Source organism: Camelus dromedarius, chromosome 29, assembly GCF_036321535.1.
Source record: "Camelus dromedarius isolate mCamDro1 chromosome 29, mCamDro1.pat, whole genome shotgun sequence".
Classification (NCBI taxonomy): domain Eukaryota; kingdom Metazoa; phylum Chordata; class Mammalia; order Artiodactyla; family Camelidae; genus Camelus; species Camelus dromedarius.
In genome coordinates this window covers 13,272,447-13,292,160 of record NC_087464.1, presented here as the reverse complement: position 1 = coordinate 13,292,160, position 19,714 = coordinate 13,272,447, and the positions used below count along the sequence as shown (strand labels likewise).

The 19,714-nt window shown below is 38.3% G+C and overlaps 1 protein-coding gene across 16 annotated transcripts in view; it reads right to left on the bottom strand.

The window, feature by feature from the left end:
* The window catches only part of AKAP13 (A-kinase anchoring protein 13), a 291,739-nt gene that overhangs the window by 65,199 nt on the left and 206,826 nt on the right, over positions 1-19,714 (bottom strand). For 11 of the 16 annotated variants that reach the window (XM_031440520.2, XM_064480556.1, XM_031440522.2 and 8 more), the window contains 5 exons: positions 10,654-11,024; positions 8,390-8,440; positions 5,072-5,137; positions 3,061-3,253; positions 100-208 (listed from right to left, as the gene is read on the bottom strand). In XM_031440520.2, the coding sequence (XP_031296380.2) occupies positions 100-208; positions 3,061-3,253; positions 5,072-5,137; positions 8,390-8,440; positions 10,654-11,024 (790 nt within the window). The remainder of the gene's footprint in view (positions 1-99; positions 209-3,060; positions 3,254-5,071; positions 5,138-8,389; positions 8,441-10,653; positions 11,025-19,714) is intronic. The other 5 variants (XM_064480560.1, XM_031440524.2, XM_031440525.2 and 2 more) reach the window with 2 other exon arrangements.

Below are 19,714 nucleotides of genomic sequence, written 5' to 3'. Positions count from 1 at the left end.
TGCAAGGTAACGTCAGACGGTCTTAAAATGAAAAGAAACAAAAAAAGATAGGAAAACTATTTAAAATATATTCAGTTTAATAAAGTATAGTATACTCACTGTCCAACCCAGGATGGCTGATGGTCATTAATGAGATGGATTTTGTCAGTGGAGAAGAAATGGCTGATGTACAGTAATTAAACCTCTGTTGTTTAGATCTGTGGCATGTCTGTGAGGGAAAAAAGTAAACAGGTTCTGAGTACACACTCTGCATTTTTAGATAAGCACAAAACTTTACATCCTGACTCAGCCTAAGGAAATAAGGTAGCATGCGAGAGACGTAAGGCAGAGGCTTTGTAGCCCAGTCTCCCCTGCCACAAAACAGCTGCTCAACTTCAGAGAAGTTATCTGGCTTCTTTGAGCCTTAAGTTTCTTAACTGTAAAATGGGGATAAATAGAGTATCTACCCTTTACACAGTACTTTTGTATCCCTCACAATACCTAATAATGTTTCAAACTTCGTAAGTGCTTAATAAACATCTTCTAACCATAATCAGACAAAAATAATTCCACTGGAAATATCAAACAATATATAGTTCTTGCTCTTTGAGAATCTAAATACCGTTCACAGACATGTAAGTAGGATTCCAGTAATATCATTCTGATTTTAAAAGAGTTGGAAACAGAGATGCAAATAGAAAGTGTTTTAAGATCACAAGCAAAGTAGCCATGCATCTGGACAGAAGCCTAAATCGCTTTCATTTCCTCTTCTAAGATTAGATTGTTTCTACTTGTATATGAGGGTGACTGAAATTTGACAATCTGACTCCCTCAGTAAATTCAGCCACTTCAAGGCCATGTACTCCAACTGACTGCAGAACTTCCTGCAACACAACTCCTAACAGTAAACCAGTGTTTACTAGCACACTTCTGGTGACGAAGGACTCCCTCTCCTTTTGTTTTGAGAGAGGCCATCCTGTTAACTAACTTTAGTTATCGTAAACCCCCTCCCTTCATAGTAGGCTGAAATCTGCACACGTAGTGTGAATGCGACTCAAGTGCGCCAAGGACTTCTGATTATTTAGGGTTTGTTCCATGAGTAACCATGGAGTCTGAGGCAAACAGTTGCTGTGTTTCGAATACAACTGTGAGGTCTGAAAAATGATCTCAGTGAAAGGCCCCCGCCTTTCAACAGGAAGCTGGCTACAGGCGACTGGTGCAGATCAGACACAAGCAGCTCAAGCAGCCATTCGGAGGTTGCACGTGAGACAGAAAACCATGGGTGAGCAGAGCCCCAGGCAGGTAAACACACAAGGCAACTCCAGTGTCGACAACGTTACCTAGACAGACTCAACAGAAAGGCCACTTAGAAAGAGACCACTTACTAAAAGATGGGGCCATTTGTTAGAGTCCTAGGAATGCCAGCTCAGGAAAAGGTTATCCCATAAACAGTATTAAGAAAATGAAAATGTCCTCATTTCCTCATTAGAACTCATCTGCTTCAAAGACATTGAAGCAGCAGTGAGACGAACAGCCCGGAATTCTGAGTTTAACCCTGTTCAGCTAATAGCCAGTCATGAGGCCTTGGGCAAGTCACTTAAATGGGCTTGAAGTTCTCACACACAAGACTTAAGTGGAGTCCAAAGGGATATATTGGTTCTAAGTCTATGATTCTGTTCACAAACACACACTTTTGGTACCTGGTCCTACAAATGATTTCCAAAGGATTCTATACAATAAAATGCAACATACTTTTCAGATTTTCCATTTATCAGAGATGCTCTCAGTTGTCACCAAAGAATTGTTTTCTGGGTTTTTTTTCTCCCTCCCTTTTTCTGTTACACCATTAGGCTGAATAAATCTAAAGCATTTACTTCAATAAATATCTTCCACATATTCTTGTTATTTCTTCCAACTGTTTCTAAAGTATCAGGCCAAGAATCCACGGGTGGGGGGCAAAGGCGGTAACATTCCTTAGGCCTTCAGTTTGATTTTCATTAGGCCTAAATTCTCATAAGCTTCACATGAGCATAAGTGACACATTCATCACTAAGGTAATCCTCCAGTGCCAAATTTATATTTGGTCATATTGTTGCTATGCAGCAGGATGTAATAAAAACTTATATTTCTACACAAAACCTCAGTCACCAATTCAAGAACAGGTTGTTTAAAATTTTTGTTTGTTTAGTTTGAAATGTTTCATTTTATTTCTACCTAAAACGCCAGTCACCTATTCAAAGATAGGTGTTTAACCTTTTTATTTGTTTGACTGAAAATGTTTCATTTGGACGTGTATCCCGGAATCCTCTCAGAAATTAATCCAAGGTCTCCTTGGCCCAAGAAGAGGAAAAAGGACTGGGAGTAAGGAAGAAAGCTAGAAAAGCATGTAATTCAAATTCGCAACTCAAAAATTCCCTGAGGGATTGTCAGAAGTGGTTAAGTGATCATGAAAGGCCTGAGAAGATGACAATTAAGAAAGAGTCATCTGGTGTGGGTGACAAGGAAGCCCACGACCTCCGAGGCAGGAGTCTCAAGAGCGTGAGAGTGGTGCACAAGGGGGGGGGGGGGGGGAGGGCAGGGAGTGCAGGTGCTGTGTCAAGCATTCCGGCAGTGACAGGAAGGAAGCAGGGAGAATACACAGTTGTTTCCCACACAGTGCGATGAGACAAATAAAAAGAAGTTTCTTTTTCTAGGATGGAGAAACTTGAGATATGTTTTTGAGAATCGGGAGATTTAATAATGGTGTGTGACATGCTTTAAGATTCATGTTACTATTGGGGTGGTAAAAGTCCTCAGATAAGAAGAAAAATACTCAACTTAATATCCTGGATACTTTCCTAATTTAAAGAAGCTGGAATACTTATATCTATGCAGATCAGTGGCACTCCTTAATTACTATTAAGTGCTAAAAACCTACTTTGTGCTACTCTGAGTATATTACATAATGGGGAAGTAATCACAGCTACTATCCTTATATTAACACAGGTCCTGCCTTCTTTGTTCCTATTATGAGGACACATTCAGGGAAATAAAATCAATTTTTTTCCCAAATTAGCAACGTATTACCCATTTCAGTCTTACCTGCTGATCAAACATTCTACGTTCTCTCTGGCTTGATTCCAGATCTTCTTCTGAAAGTGACATCAAAGAGTCACCCCTCTCCTCACCACTAAAAGGGTGCCTGAGCTCTTTGGTGTTTGAAGAGTTTACTTCTAGAGATGAAGATGGCTTGTTTCCAACACCAGCTCCTCCTGTCAAGCCTTCTAGGCTGAAACTGAACACAGAACACAAGAGTTAATTCATTTTATTTCTGAGTCTCAGAAAGGACAGAGGATATAAAATCCTTTCCGTTGTATCTCCCCTGCTTGTACTTCTACGTCAGTTAGCAAAACTGTCTACAAGGGCATGGTCAAATGTGCACCACCTACCCTTCCCCCCACAGATCTTGGTATGCTGAGAAACATACCACACTTAGAGATTTTTTTTTTTTTAACCTCATTCAACTTATTCAAATGTTGGACCATTTAAGGTCATTTTCTTAGATTTTCTTCAATATACCATATGGACAGACCACATTATCTTAATGATCTTTTATTTATCTGTGTTTTTTTCCCCTGAATTTGATGTAATTAATCTTTGCCAGAATTGAACTCTGCCAATGCCAAAGAATTACACGGCACAGAGAGAACACGACCGTAAGTAACTCCCAGAAGGCAAACAGGGAGACTAAGACTTGCCCTTGCAATCATCAAGCGGACCTTTATAACTTTACATTCAACTACAGTCTCAGTGATCTTTATAACTTCACAGGTACACATCCACCCCAGAAAACCCATGTTACATATGAGCATTACCATCTGTGCACACCTGCCCGGACAACAACTGCTTTGACAGCTTCCTGAGAATTGTTAGTTGCAGACAGGCACATGTGACATCTTAAAGGGCAAAAGCTGAAAAGCTAGTAAGTCTAAAAGAGGTTTAATTTTTTTTTCTGTCTTGATATTGACAAAGGGGAGAAAAGCAAACTTAGGGTTTGGTGTCTAAAATTGGATCCCTGGAATAAAGACTATGTGGTCTGTAGAGGGAAAAGCTTTTTTTTTTTTCCCCCGGTAAGCAGGAGGCTACCGAGAGAAGTCAGCCATCCATCATCCTTGGAGTTGCTAGTCAAAAAAATTCACATCTGTTACAACTGGATCTCAAAATATAGCTGTGGCTGACCATGTCCTCAGCTACAGCATCTGGAATTGTATTTGAAGGTATATTTAAGCTATTTAGTTATCTCTTCTCAGAGTTAATTGCTACCAAAAATTCACGTATGGCAGTCCAGAAGGGCTTGCATTTGCTTTTTTCCCATGAATTACTTATTATGAACTGAAACCATATGCCTCTATTTTTCTCTAGTGAATAAATGAATCAATGGATTTTATTTTTCTTATTTCAATATGACAATAGAAATCATGACTAACTACAAGCACATGTCTCTGTAAAACTCATTTTCAATACCAGGGATAAGAAGACGGGCTAAGTGAAGAAGAAATTTAGTTTTCTATTATGAATTATTTGTAAAGCCCGAGAAAGCCAGATCTATGCTTACAAAACATTTAATCCTGGAAATGTTTTAGTAATCAATCTGGCTGCTTAGCTGAGAGAAGACTAGAAATGATAAGGAATCTGTGAGCTTGGAATCTAAAGAGACTGGTGGATTTGGAAGCATAACAGAAATAAGTACATCTGATTAGCTGTCTTGTTTCTGGTATTGTTCTCCTCAGGATGTGGGAATTCCTAGGATCTGGGAATTAGGACCGATCAAAACAAAGAGAAAAGTGGTCTACAATACCAGAGGGTCAAGTCCGTGCGGAAAACACCAATCTACAGCCACTTGAGACAAACAGGATGCATCGGGGTACACCATCCAACTCCTTGGCTGTACCCCTTCAGTTGGATTAGTGGTGCCCGTAGAATACTGTGCTCACAGACAAAGCAGGCCACCATATGCATTCCAGCCACACAGAAAGAAGCCAGCTCTAAGCCAAAAGCTCAAATGCCATATTTTCTGATTCCCACTTTGGTGGCTGGACACATAATACCATACCTTCTGTAATTAAAGTCAGCACTCAGGGCAGCAGAGTATTGCACACCAGAGGGACACCAGCTCATACTGGGGATGACATCAAAGGCAGAAATAGAAATGGAAGAAGAAAAGAAGAAACAGGGATGGGGTTACTGAGTTTAAAAAGAAAGGACACAGTTAGAGACAGATGGATGTATTTGATTATCAAAAAATTAGGAATGTAACATTGACTGAGAATTTAGAAAATGGCTGGAACAAAAACCATGGAAACTGAACATTTTTCTACTGATGTCCATCTAGATAACGCGTTGGAAATGACTATGTGAAGTCTTTACAGGATAACAAGTCCAATCTGAGACCCAAGAATTCCTTCTAGCAAACCCTGAATGGAGAACCACCCTGCTGGGGCTCTGGCTTCCTCTCTGGGCATGCTCCCAAAGGCGTTTCAACCTCCGCTACCGGGGTCAAGCTCACTGCACACCCCACACCCCACCACTCCCACGTCTCCCTTACCACAGTTATCTCTAATCTTTAACTAAAAGGAATGATGACAAACTGCATGGAGGTACGCTCACTGAGTCATCTGTTTTTTTCATTTGTTTCCATTAAGGATTCATCTAAGCGAGACAATTCATAAATCTCTCATAATGATACCCAATCAACACTTACACTCATCTTCAAACCCTATTCACTAGGCCTGTCTGCTGAAGATAAAGCATGTTAACAGTGGTCACATTTCTTTGCATTTTAATAATAATGAAGGGATTTCTTCTCTTAAAAGGAAAAGGGATTGTGTAATACTGAGTTAGCAACCTGTCCTTAATTTTAAGTTTGTACCCACTTTCCCACAAGATTAAAAAAACATCCATTCGATCACTACTTCCTTCAGTGCTGATTATCACAGCACTGAAATTTATTCTCAAGCAGCAAGAACAGAAAAATCTGGGGTTGGAAGGGCTATGTTAATAAAACCAAATAAAAAAAATTATCAATTCAAAATATCAGGTACTCTGTAAAAGAAATTCGATCCGTAGGTCAGGATTCTTGATTAACAAAAGCTGTTCTTTAAAAAAAATACACTGCTGCTATTTTAGCCTTAAAGTTCTAAGGGACAGGCTTTTGTTTTCAGAAGGGGGATAACAGTAAAATCAATCAGCTCCCTCCGAACCTTCAAGTGGGAAGAGCTGCAGACACCAAAGAACAACCCCACCTTATCTTAAATACACCTAATAACTCTGTTTTGTTGACAAGTGGGAGTTTTCGACAGAGGGAAAAAGACAAGGAAAAAGGTGGGAGAGTAAAAATAAGCTACCCCTATGGTTCTTCTAATCTTTAAATATCACTAAAAATTAATTCAAATGGTAAACACTTTAAATCAGATCAAGTCAATGGTATAAAGCTCCCAAGTGCAAAAGCAGAAAGTGGAACTACATAGCTGAGACATCTCTACTAGTCTGGTAAGTGAGATCAGACTGACTTATAATTTACTTGCGTGAGGGAAGCCAGCCTTGATATAGTTACAGACACACACGAGTCCATTCTTTGAAATTACTCACTTAATTTTGTATCTCTAAACTGTTAATAAAAAGGCATACTATGCCTGTGTATCCAATTTATTAAAAACAAAATGTGGAAAAAATTAGTAACTGAATACACATTGCCAAATTACCATTCATTAAAAAATAATGCCCTTCTACAGATTTAAACATCCCTTTATTCTCAAAAAATGATAATGACGTGAGAAACTGGGATGCAATTTAGGATGAAGAGAATGAAGAGTAACAGGGAGACAGAAAAGTTTTTCTAAGAACCTAGGAAAGAAGCTACAGATGGTCCTACAGTAACAGAAAAACTGCTCCTTCTTGTAGCAAAAAACCCCTTTCACAATTCAGTGTATTTTTGAAAGCACACCGTAATTTCCTGAATTCCTCAAATGGTGGGGAGGAACACTTCATGGTTCTTTGGATTCTGAGATTTAGTTAGTTCTAGATTCTTTAAAATATATATATATTTTATATATATATATATATATATATATATATATCCCACTCCCTGACCTTTTAATATTTGGAATTTTACTAGCTAAGGCTTAATACAAAATTTAAAACTATACCTCCTGGTCTCCTACAGAAGTATGACTAAAGGCGAAGCTGTAACTGGAGCTGCTGAGACAGCTGTATCTATATGCTAACCTGGACCGCATCCAGCATCCTGTCATCTTCCAGTGCCATCTAGTGCATGCTTTTAATAAGTTCACACTGAAGAGTTTAAAGAAGAGTCAAATATATCTCCAAAGGTTTTAGATACCTCTACTGAAAAGGCATTTAACTACTTGTTCCCCTGAAGAAAAACTTAACCAGGTTGAGTGCAGTTATCTAAGATTCATGAGAACATTTGTACTTGAGCTCAACTTGGTGCCTAAAATCTGGAATTAAAGGAAACACCCACTTGAAGACGAAGTAGGAAAGAAAGATCACTGTGTGCCCACTTCCCAACAAACAGCTTCAGCCGATAGTTAAAAATACCTCTTTATAACTGTCTTCTAATAAAAGAAGCTAAAAGTAATCTAACCATTAGTTTTAGATTTCTAAATTTTTCTCCCAAATAATGGAAGAAAAAGTCACTAATGACTTCTAAATAGTAAATGTAAAGTAAAACTTAGCATCTGAAAAATTTAAAGCAAATCAGCACTTTCTGGCTAGAAATGACTTTTCAGCTTATAAAGTGCTATAACTCTTAGCTTCAAATTTTTATGTGACAAAAATAATGAAGGAATTGAAAAACCAGAGGGCCCCTGAGAGCTCAGCCGACGCCTCTTACTTGCCTCAAGGAACGACCACATCAGCAATGGAATGGAAACTGCCAGGTGGCCTGGGAATAAAGGCTTTCACCACATTATTACCGAGCATGTTGAAAGTATCCAAGGACCTGTGCACGAACACACCCATATTCTGGTTCGTCCCCATTTTTCTGGAAAGAAGGATAAAGTACTCCCCAGGGTCTATTACAGAGGCATAACAGACATTTCTCTGAATTCTCCTGGATAAAGTTGGGGAGACCATTGGGGAGACCATATTATCAAAGTGATCTGAACACCAAAAAGAACAAGATGGAAAAAACACTTTTTAAAATTAAAAAAAAAAAGTAGAATAGGAAAATTCGAGAAACCACTTCTTACAGAATGGACATTAGCAATTAATAAGTATATTTTATTTGCCTGAAGCAAACATGACATTATTCACAAACAGACTGTTTAATCAGGGATGAAGCACAATGAGACGCTCGTTAGTATAAGCTCAGAGGCAAACGGTTAGTCCATCAAGTTAGTGAACTCTGTACCTTCTCCTATGAATGGGAGGCCTCCTGACATCCCCAAGAACTCGCATTGAACTGAAAATGAATGGTGGAAGAGGTCAGTGTCGAGATGAAACAAAATGGGTACAAATGCATGAAACATACAGACATCACACTGGGAAGAGAGACAAGAAATAGTATAGGAAGTAAGGGAATGAAAGAATGTGGAATAAGAAAATATCAGGACCAGAGAGGCCTGACAACTTCTGAAAAGGGCTACTTTGCTCCCTCTCTCCTTGCTCCAAGCAGTAAATTCAGGTGACCAGGAAATTGTAAAAGGATTTGGGAAAAAAAGGCCATTCAGAACTTTGAAAGCGTCTTCATAAGACTTTAAAATTCAGGTTACACTATATGCAGATAATACTGTAAGAATTAGCCAAACTAATTAAAGTGATCCCTAACTCTCATTCCATCATCTCCAGAGGTACTGGGACTGTGGGGCTGGGCACCCCTTACTGATAAACTCAAACAGGAGATTCCATGACATCACATAGGCTGAAAATACAAATAATTTGGGTGAAAGGGTTCTAATTTTAGTGCAGTCCTAAAATCACCATGGAATCTTGGGCAAATCTTTTACTCTGAGCTTCAATTTCCTCATCAGAACTACATGATCGATAAAGTCACATCTAGCTCCGAAGTCAAAGTCATGGTAAAGGGATCCACAGTGGTTTATAAAGAAAAATACATTATATATGAAATAAATCCTCATTTCTCAATGCGGTTATCATCTCAGACAAGTCTGTCAAATGAAGATGCTTCTCTTGCTTCAGGAAGGGAATTCTGGCTGTAGGGATCATTCCCCCATCCTTACTTTCCCTTGGGGTATGGATGATCTTTAAAAAAAAAAAAAAAAAAAAGCCCTACAGCCGGAATAAAGCTGGGAAGAAAAACTTTTAGAAACTGCTTTTCATATAATTTCAAACGTGTATAAAAACTACCATCAGATAAAGCAAGTGCTAAGTTTTAAGGTTAGCACCCTCAACTCCATCAGAGAGTAACATGAAATTGTAGAAACAGTGCTTGACCAGGAGACTGGAAACTTGGATTCCACTGACCTTGGGTAAGTTGTATAAACTACGTGCACCAGTCTCATCTTCAAAAATGGGGATACCACCTGACTCATGAAGAGGACTGGAAAATTACATGAGACTGTGTATTATTAAAGGAGTCCGAAAAGGGTAGCAAATCAGGAAAGTGTAAGGCATTACCATCAGCTCCATAAAGGCAGGGACTTTGTTTTGTTCACCTCTGTGTCTCCAGAACCTAGAAATGCCTGGCATGTAGTGGGTACTTAATATATGTTGGATGAATAAAAGAATAAATGAGTGATGAATGTAATTAGGTAACATGTACTTCTTACAGTTGAAATCTGAGCCAAAACATCATGAGGGCAACGAATTAAAAAAAAAATAGCAAACAAACCAGTAATTGCTTAGGTGAGCTGTTTATATCAATTGTTTTGCAACAACTGTCAGCCTCCTCCCTTAGCTGTTTTTCCTCATTAAGAAAGTAGCTTTGGAGTAAGCACACCTTTGTACATACAGTAGGCATGTGGCACCTGTTATTTAGACTTAAAACCATCTGCTTAAATTCATCTAGGCAGCCGATGGTCAGAAGCCAAATCCAACTTATCTTCTTACAGCCTGCTTCCAAACTGAAGGGATGAGACTGGGTTGTTCTCGTGAAAGACCCTCAAGGCTGGATGATATGTGGAAAATGATTTAATAATTATTATGATCTCTTGAGGGTTAAATACTGATAATTTAGACTTTACAAAAACTTTCTGCATTAGAAACAGATGGCAATTCCTATGGGGCACTGTGAAAAACTCGGATGTGTTGAGTCTATAAGATTTCATGTTTATTTCTTAATTCAAAATTGACATGAAACTATTCCCTCCAAATTTTCTAATCTGCGAATTTCATGAACAAATCTGGCCTGAATAAGTGTTACAATTTACTAAACACCCACTATATGACTGATACATTTCACTTGTAATATTTACTATTACTAATATCTGAAAGGCAACTGTTTCACAGAGGAGAAAATTAAAGCTCAGAGGGGTCAAGTAACTTGCCCAAGGTTATCCACATGGAGTTTGAACACAGATTTTCCTGATTCCAAAGCCTATATTCTGTCTTCCACACCATGGTCTCTCCTAAAATCTTTTACTAACAATAACATCAAATCACTAAATCATAAGCAAGCAGACACTGAGAGACTAAATAAACACCCTGCCATCTCACCTCCGGTGGTTCATTTCAGCATCACTGGCTGCATTCTTCCCAGGACCCCAGCTGTGCCTCCGGAAAGGGGACAGGGAGCGCATAGAGCTCCTCAGGACAGAGCAGTTGGCAGGCACTTCGGTGATGCTGTCCATCTCCTCCTCTTCCATTTCACCTGAGCCAGCAGGCTCACTCTCACTCTCCCGACCCTCGGCTCCCACCCCGTGGCTGTAGAAGCCATCCAGACACTGCTGGTCTCTGGACCTGTTCAAATTTGAAATCTGGGGGAGGGATACATCACTGCCATGAGAAGAATGTCGATCCAAGGAAGCTGTGTCATCAGTGGAGGAACTGCATCCAGTGGTATCGCAGGCCAGCTGCTCTTCTTCGGGCTGTAATGGAAAGAAAGCACGTATGGTTGAAAATGGCAGGACCAAGCAGATAGCCTCAGTTATTCCCGTTGAGCCAGTGCCTTCATACTGGGTAGGATGTGCAACATCACGACTGGCTTCAACAAATAGATTTTTTTCTTAAAGCACAATCACAGCTAGACTTAAACAGCCTCTTGTTAAGGTACGGTCCAGGTCTATGCTCTTCCCACCCTTTTCCTATAGGTGCTTCACAGGAAGTACATAATCTTCCCTTTCTTACAGAGGTAAAAATCTAATTCAAGTCTTTTTTTTTTTTTTCAGTCAATACCATCAACTGAAATGAAGGGAAGTTATGTCTCCAGGGTTTCTGCTGTATGAAAACTCTAAATTCATATCATAGTAGGTTTAATTTTTTTTTAATAAGCCTTCGCTAAAACAAGATAGTCTGCTGGGCTGCAATAATGATGTGCTGAAGTTTCTATTCCAAAAGCAAGTCTGATCGTTTTCAGTGGTGTTGTGAAAAATGCAGAATAGTTTATGATCCCACCTAAAGTCTGCCACAAATGCCCAAATCCTGGCCACGAATACATACATGGAAGAAAAAAATCTACCCTTTTTTCTCACTTAACTGAATCCCGGCTGAGTGTTACTGAGCCAAACTATACATAAGAGAATCAGTCCTGGCAATGGAGCCTGATAAACTGACGGCACTCCTTCCCCGGCCAACCTCTAGAGCCTCACAGGAAATGAGCCATTGACTCCAGGAGCCTGACATTCTCTACTTGCTGAAAGACACCAGAATACAGTATTTGACGGGCAGAATAGGATGAGCTTTGTGGCATTCAAAAACTAAATTTATCCAAAAGTAAAGTGTCTAAAAGAAAGCATGACCATGCTCTCAGTTACACTTGTGGGCACTGAACTGTCTTAATACCTTTATTTTGCATTCTTACAGGATAGGGAGCAGGGAATAGAGAAAGGCGGTCTGTGTTTTTTTTTTCTCTTCTTCACAGTATTTTCCTAATTAGTCTGTCTACTCAAGGTTTTAATTACGAGTAAAGAAACTTACAGTTCTTCAAGAGAGATTTTTAAAAATTACGGGAACTAATGAGCGCTTTTAGCTTTGAAATAGAAAACGACTCCTATACTAGTAGTGTCTCTTTAAGGCTTAACATAACACTTCAAAAGCACTCTACCTTCTACAAGCATTCTTTATACCTTTCTGGCTGGGTCTCACCAGCTCACGAGTTTTTTCACTCTGTAGAATCCAGTTTTCTAGATTAATTGCTCTTTATATGATGTGTGAGGGATGAGACTGAGGAAAGATGTGAGGGGACCATTGGACAGCCAGAAATCTGAGCCCAGACTGTCTCATGGGCTTTGCTAACTACACAGGCAGTGAGCAGCAGAAACAAGGTTTGAACCCTGGCTGATTTCAACTAAAACTGCCCTGTTCTGTTATCTTCATCACCTTAACAAAACCCCCCAAAACCAAAAAACAAACAAACAAACAAAAAAACCCTGTAAGGACAGGATCTCAAAGTCAGTATCAAATAAAATTATTGATTATTCTTTTTAAGTTAGTGAGGATTGATCTGGGCATCCTAGAGTTTCTATTCATGGGGCCATTCTCCTTAGAGAGGGAAAATATAAATGGTCATGGATACCAACTTTTTAGAAGACACTTTTAGGATGTCTTAGCTTTCTCACTGTACTGGGTTGAATAGTGTCCTCCTCAAATTCATGTCCTTCTCAGAATGTGACCTTATTTGGAAATTAGGTCTTTGCAAATGTAACTAGTTAAGATGAGGTCATAGTACAGAGGGTGGTTCCTAAATTCAGTAAGAGTCTTGTCCTTACAAGAAGAGACAGCAGCCCCTCTGATATACTGATTTCAGGACTTCTTGCCTCCAGAACTATGAAAGAATAAACTTCTATTGTTTCAAGCTACCAAATTTGTGGAATTGGTTACAGCAGCCCTGGGAAACTAATACACTCACCCTTAAGCTGCCTAAATTTCTAAGTCTCAAAACAATAACAAGGGACAAACAGAATGGGCATCAATAAAGCAAAATGTGTGATTAGCCTGTTACAAAAACAGATAAGGCTTCAAAAAGAAATGATAGCTCTGAGCTGAAGTTTCCATTTACTCATTTATCACATATCCTTACAAGTTAGCTCTTTCCAATTTGGAAATGACTTGCAGATGGTAGAACAGGTACTTCTCTGTAAAAATGAAGACATCTGCCTAGCACACGTCGTCCACACAACCTTGTTCCTGCTGTGTGCTACGGCATTTCTTGGTGTGTGCTTTTGTAAACTGACTACACTTCAATTAAAAAGATAAAAAAGAATTAATTCTGATTTAAAAAAACAAAACAACTGAAAACTAAAAGGCCTGGGAGTTTTTTTTCTCCACAGTAACTACATGATCTCTTTAGTTCTGTATTCCTGATTTAAGAATGTAGTTCACGTAGTATAATATTCTTACACTTACATATTTTTACTGTACCTTTCAACTCTTATTATGCGCGAGTAGTTATTACTTGAAAGGGGAAAATAGGACAAATTCAGAAATTAAGACTGGGCTCATTTATTAAGTATTAAGGTAAATGGTTTTCTTTGACTCAGACCTAAATCACTTTTTTCCAAGTTTTTGTTAGCGTTCTCAAAAGAATTTCCAGCTTCATCATGTCTTTACGCTATCTTTGTAGACTAGAAAGTAGTTAGTGGCTAATAAGAAAACAAACCTGGAATAAGGTCACTACCTTTCCACGGCTAAGTATGTCTATGGATAAGTCCCTTTCCCCCTTATCTAACATGATGATCTGTAGACCTAAAGAAGTTAGAAACCGATACAAGGTCTTTTGAAAGATACTGTCTATTTAAATTATGGATAATAGAGGAAAGAAGAAAAGCAGGGTTTCTAAAACTTTTGGGGTTTTTTTTGTTGTTTTTTAGGGGGCAATATTCCCTTTCCAATCCCTGAATTCATTAGTACTAAAGTTCTTACAGATACCTGCCAAATAACAGGTATGAAAACTATTACTTCTACCATTATCCTCCCTCCTCAAAAAAAGTACCAGATTTGGGGGATGCCGTTTTTCCATCTATAAATGTAAGAAGGTGAAAAAATTGTGGCTTCTGACATGAAATGAAATGTTCCATGCCTGACATTTGAAGACCCTCTTAAGGGTTTTTGAGTTTTGTGTCAGTCTTTCTTTAGAAAGGACTTCTCTCTTAAAATGTTTGCTAATTAAATGACTTTCAAGACTTAGGAAATTATCACCAGTTGGAGGAATGATGCCATGGGATCAGTTTAACACAGTTTTAAAAACTTAGTTTTTACTCCATGTAAGTCAAATGTGTTAGTTAAATTGATCCCATTCTGCCAGACAATTCGGAATAATGTTGCGAGCCCCTGAAAGTCAATATACATATATGTAATTTTTTCATTCTTATAAGTAAATGGCCCAAACACAACTGTCTGCTAAATACAAGGTGCTTTTTGTTTTCTTAAGATGAGTATTAAGACTGGTTTAAGGGCAGAAAAGTAGAAGAGATTTTAAAAAGGCAGAAATAGGAGAGAAGGCATGGGTGGGAGATGTGTCTGCTCACGAGAGAGCAAGCGTGCTGGGGAAACAAAGACTGAGTCTGTACCTGAGACTGACCCACGAATCCTTCCCCCTTGAGTTTTCATAACTGGTTTTCCTCCTGCACAGGAGAGGATGGGAGCACACAAGATACCTATCCTCTCTACCATCAGCTTCTTTTTCCTTGGGGTTTATATAATCGTGAAAATCTGCACGTGGTTATCAGGCTAGCAAAACCCATTAGGCGTTGAAGAGAACGCCCTCTGAGCACTACAAAGGTATGAGGGTGGCTGATCTTTCTAACACCAGCCTTACACAGACAGTTCCAGCTTCAAGAGCAGGGGCTAAGCTGACCCAGCAGCCCAGGAATACTTCGGTTTCGTTTAATTTAAGCTCAAATAAACTAGGGAGAGTGAAATTACAAACTAATTATATAAAGAAAAGTTAATGTAAAAGTCTAAATTAAATGATGACTCTGTGTATATACAGCTTAAGAAACTATTAAATATATGTACAATATAACTACTATATAAATTTCAATAATAATTATTTAGTAAATACACATCATATGTGGGGCTCCATACTAAATGATTTAGATGTAGGACTTCTTTTACTCCTCACAACTGTTTGATTTAGTAGCTATTCTTATTCCCATTCTACAGGTGAGAAAACTGACGCTCAATAAGGTTACATAATAAGCCCAAATTTCTGAGTTAACTGCTCTGGGGTAAGGGTCAGTCTTTTTTTCTTTTTGTCTTTTCCTTTCTTCTTCTTCAAGCTCTCCAGGTGATTCTAAGTACAGCTAGGATTCAATCCTATTGCTAAAAACTCCAAAGCTATTATTGCAACTGGGGGCAGACAAATCAGTAACAGGACAGGATACAGACAGCAATAACCATAAAAAACTAATAAATTACACTTTATCAAAATTTTTAAAATTCAGTTCATCAAGACACCATTATGAAAGTGAATAGGCAGCCACAGACTGAGAGAAAATATTTGCAAAACATAAATCTAACAAAGAACTGGTATCCAGGATATATATATAGAACTCCTACTTCTCAACAACAGATCAGCTTTTTTAATGGGCAGAAGATCTGAACAGACACTCCATAAAAGAAGATAAACAAGTGCCCAATAAACACATGAAATGTGTTTAATATAATCAGCAGTCGTCAAGGAAAAGCGAATCAGAATCATAATGAGGTATCACTACACGCACACCAGAAACGCCGAAGTTAAAGCAAAACAAAACAATTACACTTGTTGGTAAGGATGTGGTGCAACTAGAATTCTCATTCATTGCTGGCAAGAATGAAAATGGCACAACCACTTGGAAAAAGGTCTGGCAAAAACTCCTAATGAAACTAAACCTATACCTACTATATGACTCCTGTGTACTTATCCAAAAGAAATTATAATATTTCTATTCCATTTATAGGAAGTTCTGAAATAGAAAAAAACTAACCTGTGGAAGAAAAGACTTAGAACAGTTGTTGCCTCCAGGGGTTTGGAGGAGACAGAATGGGAAGGGGCATGAGGAAACTTTCCAAAGTGATACTTTCTTATGAGGGTTTGGGTTACAAAGATGGATGGATGCATTTATCAAAAGTCACTGAAGTACAGCTGTTATGGGAGACAGTATGGAGGTTCCTCAAAAAAAATTAAAGGCAGAACTAACTATCTTAAAGAGGTATTTGCACTCCTATGTTCAAAGCAGTATTATTCACAGTAGCCAAGATATGGAAATACTCTAAGTGTCCACGGACAGATGAATGGATAAAGAATCACTCAGCCTTAAAAAAGAAGGAAATGTTGCCATTTGTAACAACATGGATGGACCTTGAGGGCACCATGCTAAGTGAAATAAGCCAGACACAGAAAGACAAATACTGCATTATCTCACTGAAATGGGAAATCTAATCATGTCAGATGGAAAGTAATATGGAGTAGAATGGCTGTTTGCAGGGGCTGGAGGGGTGGGGGAAATGGGAAGATGTTAGTCAAAGGGAATATACTTTCAGTTATGAGATGACTAAGTCCTGGAGACCTAATGTACACCATGGTGATTACAGGTAATAATAATGGGTACATGAAATCTGCTACGAAAGTAAACCTCAAGTGTTCTCACCACACGCAAAAAAAGGTAATTATGTGAGGTCACAGATATGTTAGCGGGATCGTGGTAATTACTTAACAACGTATGTCAAAACATCAAACCATACACTTCATATATATATATATGTGATTTTCATTCGTCAATTATAATTCAGTAAAGCTGGGGGAAAAGTCATTCAATGGTAGCCTTGAGACTGTGCACTTCTTTGCATGTAAATTTTATAAAAAACAAAAAATGTTATAAATAAATACTGAATTCTAAGTATTTAGGGGTCAAGTGTACTGATATCTGTAACTTATTTTGAAATGTATCAAAGAAATTAGATGGACTGGTGGGTGGAAAGAATGAGGACAGATGCATAATTAAGTAAGAAAGTAAATACGATAAAAAGTTAATTGCAGAATCTCAATGGTGGGTGTTCACTGCACAATTCTTCCAACTTTTCTGTTTCAGAATTTTTTAAATAAAGTGTTGTAGGGAAAAAAATGCCCGATTGGCCTTCTTAACCAGAGTTATTATACCATATAGGTATGATATATATATACCCACACACCATATAGGTATGATATATATATATGTATAAAGAGAGGTTTAAACATTACATACACTTATATAAAAAGATATGTAGAAACAGCTACACTTTATATCTTATTACTACACTGGAAGGAGTCATGCTTTATATTGCCAAAATACTAGTCCTTTAATTTTCATTCATTTATTCACCAAATATTTATAAATTATTATCTATTATATTATACACAAGGCACTCTGCCACATGCCTTGAAAATAAAAGCTGACATTTTAAACACCTAATATATGCCAATCACTTAATCTATTTATGTGCAATATTTTAAGTATCTTAAATATCTGATAGCAAGCATTATGCTTGTTTCACAGTTCTGAAATCATAATAATTTCAGTAACTGTGCACAAGTGATTATAGTTTTTCTAATTTGGATTCTGTAAATATATTTACTTTTATCTCTAAAAGGTTAAAAATAAAAGGTAAAATTTTTGACTTGGTGATCAAGTACTTGAGAGCAAACCACCACATATAAAATAGAGGACTTTCCTTTAAGGGTTAGCATCTTAGGGGACTTACTTTGATTTTCTTAATCAACTGTAGATATGTCTTATAACTTGGAGAAAAAAACAAGATTTAAGAGTTTCATTTTATCTTTGGGAAAAGATGCAGCAACTCTTAGTATTTTCTGTTGACTTCAATCATCCTTTTAGATAACAGCGTGGCCCAGACTGTGTATTTTATATTCATTCTTTCTTAGCTAATGTTGAAGAGAATTCTAGGATTTCTTCTCACTTTAAAAACAAAATTTAAATTTTATGCTGTTTATCTACAGAATAGAAAGACCTTAGGAACCAGCAAATATTCATAAGAATAAACATGGAGCTCCTAACACTCACCGAAGAGTCATACTTGCCAGGAGGCAGGCATACTGAATGGAAACATAAGCTTAAGGTGGAAAGTTCTGACATACACTGCAGGCTGTTCAAGAGAGCTCTGTAAGGCCAGAGTCACACAAGCGGCTGCAGGAGGAAGTGACCTAACGCACCACTTACGGTTCACAGAAAAGGATGTCGCAATGCCTTGCCTACAGATTACTTTTTAGAGAAGGGAGAGTGGGAGGGCCAGAGCCTGGGAAGAAACCCTGGGACAGTCTGATGTTTCACAGCACACGTTGTGCAGATGACCACAGAGGAAGGCTTTTAAGGAAGTAGCTGCTGGCCTGTCTGCCATGCCAAGGCTTCTATATAAAAGCACTGGTTATTAAAGCAGGTGCTTGGAGAATGAGAGCCAAATAACAGAAAATGAACATATTTTAGAGTTGGGCCTAGGTACAAATCTCAATTCTGCTACTTACCAGCTAAGTAATTCTGAGTAAACTTCTTTACGAATCAGAGCCTCTGTGTGCTCAGCCCCTGCAGGGCTGCTAGGAGCATGAAATGAGATCACACAGGTAAAAGATTCTGTTCAGTGTCTCGTGTATAGTACGCACTTTGTAAATACTAGCCTGCCTCTCCCTTTCCTTGCACACGTGAACCCCTGGTTTTGTGAATGCTACAGAAAAACACTAGTGCAAAACCTCTCCTGGTCACAGACAGCTGGAGTGTAAGGACCCTCCACATCTCGTCCCAGGCCACCAGACACTCGTGTGTACACGAAGAGGTCAAAGTGCAGCCACCACTTCTGGACTTCCTGAGGCACTCCACTGCAAAATGTAGGTAAACGTTAACTCTGGGGTATGTTTCAACTTTTAAAAATTGTATCTGTCCAGTCATCCCGAAGAAACTGCTAAATGTACCACCGGCCATTTGTGTGAACAATCTCCTAGATGCTCTCGCCAGTTTGAATAACTAGGCAAAATATAGGAAATTCTAATTCTCCACATCTAGGAAAATCATTCAATTTAGTGACCAGAAATAACTACCATTCTGAGAGACAGTAACACCCAGGGAAAGCTGTTATGCACCTAGGAGGTTCGAGCAACTATTTCTTAATGGAGACTTTCCAATTTGCAAGAAACTTCTGAGAAAACTTTCATACATACATACATACATATATATATATATATATATATATATATATATATATATATATATATATATATATATATATATATATATACAAAGCTTCACATCTCCATGACCCAGTTTCAGTGATTATCAATGATTCCATTTTAAGGTTGGAATTTCGAGATACTATCTCAGACAAAAGCAATACAGTTTTAGAGACACGCATCTTCAGAATGGCAATCCCCTTGGGGGGAGGCAGCTGCTTTAGAAGTCCTTACAATGAAAACCTCAAAATCACAGTGAAAATTACCTAAATTCTGTTGGTTAAAAAAAATCATATTGGTGTCCCTCTCCTTTAGTAACTTCAGAGAAGAACAGATCTTTCAAGTGTGTGAAGTTTTCACTTGACAGAATCCCTCAAGTCGGCTCACTGTGAGCAGTAATGAGAGGACTGCTGGAGCTCAGGG